We start from the raw sequence: 4,595 nt of genomic DNA, 5'->3' as shown, positions 1-4,595 counted from the left end.
CCGGCGGACACCGGAGCTCCGGGGCCTTGCTCCGGCCTCCTGGCCGCTCACCGCTGCGGCACGGGCCCGGCGCAGCCGCGTTTGCTTTGCCCTCCTCGGCCCCGGGCTGAGAGAGATCTGGACGGGCGGCCTCGGTCTCCTCAGGCCTCGCTTGCCACTTGTTTTTCCTAGCTAAGCAAAAGGGAAGCCGAGCCTTAACTTTCCAGAACTGGGCTGTGTGGCATGATTGCCTGCTCCTTGAAATTGCTCGGGGACTCGTCCCCTGGCTGCATTGCTTGTTCACCTTCAGTTAACTCTGTCAGTGGAGCTGACAGTACTGCAAGAACAGATGCCTCGGTGGGACTTTGCAGGGCGGCGTTACACCCTGTCAGTGGTAGAAGTGGAAAGCAATGCAGATGATCTGTGTGGGTGTTGTGTCTTTCCCAGTACACCTGTACCAGCTGGACATCACGGTGAAGCAGGGCCGTAACAAGGTGCGGGAGATGTTCATGAAGAATGCCCACGTTAGAGACCCACGGGTGATAGACATGCTGGTTATTAAGGTACAAGTTATTCCCACCTTGCTGCAGCTGCAAAGGATGTGAGAGTGGATAACTGGTTGCAAGTGTGATGGAAGAGAGGGGCAGTCCTATAGATAACTCTATCTACAATCATAGAATCACTTTGGTTGGAAGAGACCTTTAAGATCATCGAGTGTATGGTTAGACTCGGGCTCCAGCTGAGAACTAGTCTAAAATCCTTTTGTCTGTGTGCAGGGGAAGATGGATCTTGAAGAAACCATTAACGTATGGAAGCAGAGGACTCACGTCATGAGGTACTTCCACGAGACAGAAATACCCCCACCTAAAGACTTTCTGTCCAAATTCTATGCGGGCCACGACCCCTGAGAGATTGACTCTGTGTCTTCCTGCCTTGTATCACAAATAAAGTTCTATACAGTGGAAAAAAAAAATCTGTAGAGAAAGATTGAGTAGCATATGAGAGCCTAACGACTCGCTCTGTGGAAGAAAGAGTGGGCCTCTGCAAAAGCTGTGGCAGTCACAGAAATACTCTTGTGCTTGAGGCCCATCTGTATCCCTGCAGTGTTCTGCAGTTTCATGCTGTGACTTTGCTTGGCCTGGTGATTTTCACTCTGACACTAGTTTCTGTTTACTGTCTCAGAGAATGGCGTAAAATCCAATAGGCAAATAAAGCCCTTTGTGCAATAAAAAGATCAGCAGAGTCTGTTTTCCTGCTGTAAAATTGAATTACCTGGAAAAAAGGGAGTCTTGTACTCTTGTCTAGAATAGCAAGTAAGAGCTTCCAGCACCTAGCAGGAGACGGTGTCTCACCATCACCTCCTCAGCTGGACCAGGAATTGCCAGCTCCCTTTTGAGAAGGGTGAGGGGAATTTGTTCTTTCAGCGGTCAGAACAGGTTTTCAGCAGGTAACTCAGTGCTGGGGCTCCTCATGCAGGATGAGCACTGAATCTTTTAGTACACTCAGGCGTTTTCTCTTTGCCTAAAAAGGCTGTCCCCCCCTGAGGCCCATGAAGCAGCACTCCTCAGGGGTGTGTATGATGTGTTCCTAGGGGCTGGACCCTGCAGGGGTGAGGTGTTTGTAAGCACAGGGTTGGCACAGCCGGGAGGGCCCAGGGGAGGTGCCCAGACAAAGCAGTGATAAGGAATTTGGCACTACAGAAGATGGGAGCAGGGACAGGTCTGACTCCCAGAGCAACCACTTCTCACAGAGCTCTGGGGAAGGGGTGGGCAATGTGGGACAACACTCCAGCTCCTGGGGCCACTCGGCCTGCAGGCTCCCTTTTCTCTCAGTAGCTGCACTGGGTGTCCCAAAGCAAACAGCAGAAGCAGTGCCCAGTAATGGGGGCACACATGGCTGTTTGAGCTATACACCTGCCAGCAGGTGCAATGTTAAGGGAAACAACAGCTATGTGAATAGTGAAGGGAAAAGAAGGCAGTCAGTGGAAAAGGTCAGATCTAGTGACCAGAAACCATGAGAGAGACACTGGGGCAATGCTGGCTTTAAAAAAACATTAAAATGTAACTAACCTTTCAAGGTATTTGAGAAAAGGGCTGGTCTGATGTGGCAGAAGATACTATCTACACATGCCCTAGCAGCAGAGCAGACCTTTCAGTCTGTTGTGCAAGAATTTAATTGCAGTACTAAACACTTCTATGAAAAAGAGGCGTTGAAGTTTATACACAGTTAAGAAGATAAATATATTAGGGCTCCTGCAGAAGGAAGTACTGAACTACCCAAGAAACACTGGGTTCTTGGAGCCAGAGTGTTGAGATTTTTCACAGTTCAGAGATTAAATGCTATAAAACACATCAGTGAGATAGTTTATGACTCGTGATCTTAACCTTTTAACAAAGCTCCTCAGAACTCTTACTCTGGGATAATACTGATTTAACCCTCAGTGAGGTCTCCCTCAGATACACCTGCTAGGCTGTAAATCAGCATTATCTGAACTGCCCTGGCAGAGTCAATATGCACCCCGTTCTTTTAGAGGGGCTGTGGTGGGGGGCTGCTCCTTCCTCTAGGATCCCTCTCAGGTATGAGACTTTAGTCCTGAATTACAGAAAGGGCTTGTGAGAGGAAATAAATAGAGACTCCTCACTGGAGCAGACATGGAGGTAGAAAGGTTGGGACAGAAATGCTAAGACACAGGCACATAATCCATAAAAACACGAACCCGAAGTCATGCATCTCAATCTCTTATCTTTAATTAATTGTTTCCCATATCCCCAAGCAGTCTTTGATGAGGGGAGTGTGTGTGTGGAAGGACACAGGGCCTGTCAGCACTTCCTTCGACCCCGGCCTACAGAGCTCCACCAGGCAGACCTGTGCAAGACACTCCCTGGCAAAGGGGATGCAGAGTCCCGTGTCCCATTTATGAAGGAAGAACCAGAGGTGACAGATGTTGGAATCATGGCTTTGTCAATGGTTTTCTCCTTCATGCTCTTCCCTTAAAGTTCTGCAAACAGAATAATAAGCTGTTACTCCTTAGACACCCTGTTCCGAGCTCCAGCCCACACCCACCCCTGCACCACACGCCACGGGGGGTTACAGAAGAGGAGTTTCTAACAGGCCTGGCACTGGCACCCTTCACAGTCATTAAATTCCTTGGTTTTACTGTGCAGTGAGTGCTGGAAAATCCCTTTATCAAATGAGACACACCAAACTGATCATAAAGCAGCACTATTTACAACAGCTTCTTTAAAGCAGCTTCTTTGTTGTGTAAAGAGTCCAATGCACCCAAACTCCAACCTTCACACGGGGGCAAGGCACACAGAGTAAGGCAGAGTGGTGGGACGTGCAGCACAGTACAGGGTGCTGCAGACAGAGGGGAATTATTCCTGTGCTTCCTCTGTCCAGCGTGTCTGAATGGTCCAGCTGCTCCAGAGATCAGTGTTGTAAAACCCACCAGCCAGTTTGCTCTGATGGGTTCTGGAATTCTCTTCAATTGTTCACCTCTGTATCATAATTTCATACACAATTCATTCTCTTTTAAAATAGTAGTTCTGTGAGACAAGACTTCTAAACAGGTAAACATGGCTAATAAAATCACAGAATCATTTAGATTGGAAAAGACCCTTAAGACCAAGTCCAGCTGCAAACCTAAAACTGCCCAGCACTAAACCATGACCCCAAGCACCACATCTACACATCTTTACATACTTCCAGGGATGGTGACTCCACCACCTCCCTGGACAGCCTGTTCCAGCACCTGACAACCCTTTTGGCAAAGGAATTTTTCATAACATCCAATTTAAACCAACCCTGGCACAACCTGAGGTTGTTTCCTCTCATCCTATCACTTGTTACCTGGGAGAAGAGACCAGCCCCTCGGCTCACTACAACCTCCTTTCAGGGAGCTGTAGAGAGTGATAAAGTCTCCCCTGAGCCTCCTTTTCTCCAGGCTAAACAAGCCGAGTTCACTCAGCTGTTCCTCCTGAGACTTGTGCTCTAGACCCTTCAACAGCTTTGCTGCTCCTCTTTGGACATGTAATGTATCAACAGCAAAGTCCCCCTTTTCTGGCTGCAGTAGAGCCTCACTGATTACCATTTATTTGTGATTCAGATTACAAGACCTAAACCACCACCCGTTTCTTCCAACCTCTGGCAAATGTATGTTGTGGAGATTTCATATTCACATACCAGTCTGGCCTGCTCCAGTAGGAAAGTACAGAAAAGTTTGTAGCCAGAGGCAGAACTGCATCCCTGTGTTTAACTGCAGATGTCTTCCTCAAGCTGTTGCTGTCTTTATTGCCCAGTCTGAGATTCTCCTCCCCGCCCCAAGCCAAACAGGAAGCACGAATCATTAGATAGCTGGTGATGTGAATGACCTACCCTTTAATCATCGTCGTCATCATCCTCGGGGACAAAGATATCGTGTTCTTCAAGTAGGGCTGCGAAGTTCTTACTGATCTGCGTCCCCACGTACAGGAAAGGGATCACCACGCTGAACACTCTGAGGAGGCCGAAGGGCGTCTGCAAGGCAGCGGTTGGGAAAGGCTGACGATTACCGGCAGGGGGGTGGCCTCGGGAGGGAGCACGGGCGGGTGTCGATCCCCCTCACGGCGCCGGGCCCG

General features: G+C 49.0%; 2 protein-coding genes across 2 annotated transcripts; one reads left to right on the top strand and one right to left on the bottom strand.

Annotated features, from left to right (window-relative positions):
- Window positions 1–426: 426 nt before the first annotated feature.
- Window positions 427–887, top strand: NDUFA6 (NADH dehydrogenase (ubiquinone) 1 alpha subcomplex, 6, 14kDa; the record flags this gene model as incomplete). Its single annotated transcript, XM_008939454.1, has 2 exons — window positions 427–542; window positions 756–887. Coding segments are annotated over 2 exons (248 nt in total), but the record flags the coding sequence as incomplete, so codon positions are not given.
- Window positions 888–4,356: 3,469 nt separating this feature from the next.
- Window positions 4,357–4,494, bottom strand: SMDT1 (single-pass membrane protein with aspartate-rich tail 1; the record flags this gene model as incomplete). The annotated part of the gene is made up of 1 exon (XM_008939453.1): window positions 4,357–4,494. A coding segment is annotated over one exon (138 nt), but the record flags the coding sequence as incomplete, so codon positions are not given.
- Between the last annotated feature and the right edge of the window lie 101 nt (window positions 4,495–4,595).

This window comes from Merops nubicus, unplaced genomic scaffold (genome assembly GCF_000691845.1).
Source record: "Merops nubicus isolate BGI_N331 unplaced genomic scaffold, ASM69184v1 Scaffold52304, whole genome shotgun sequence".
NCBI lineage: Eukaryota > Metazoa > Chordata > Aves > Coraciiformes > Meropidae > Merops > Merops nubicus.
Note: the sequence above shows the minus strand (reverse complement) of the source record. Positions and strands in the feature narration are given on the sequence as shown.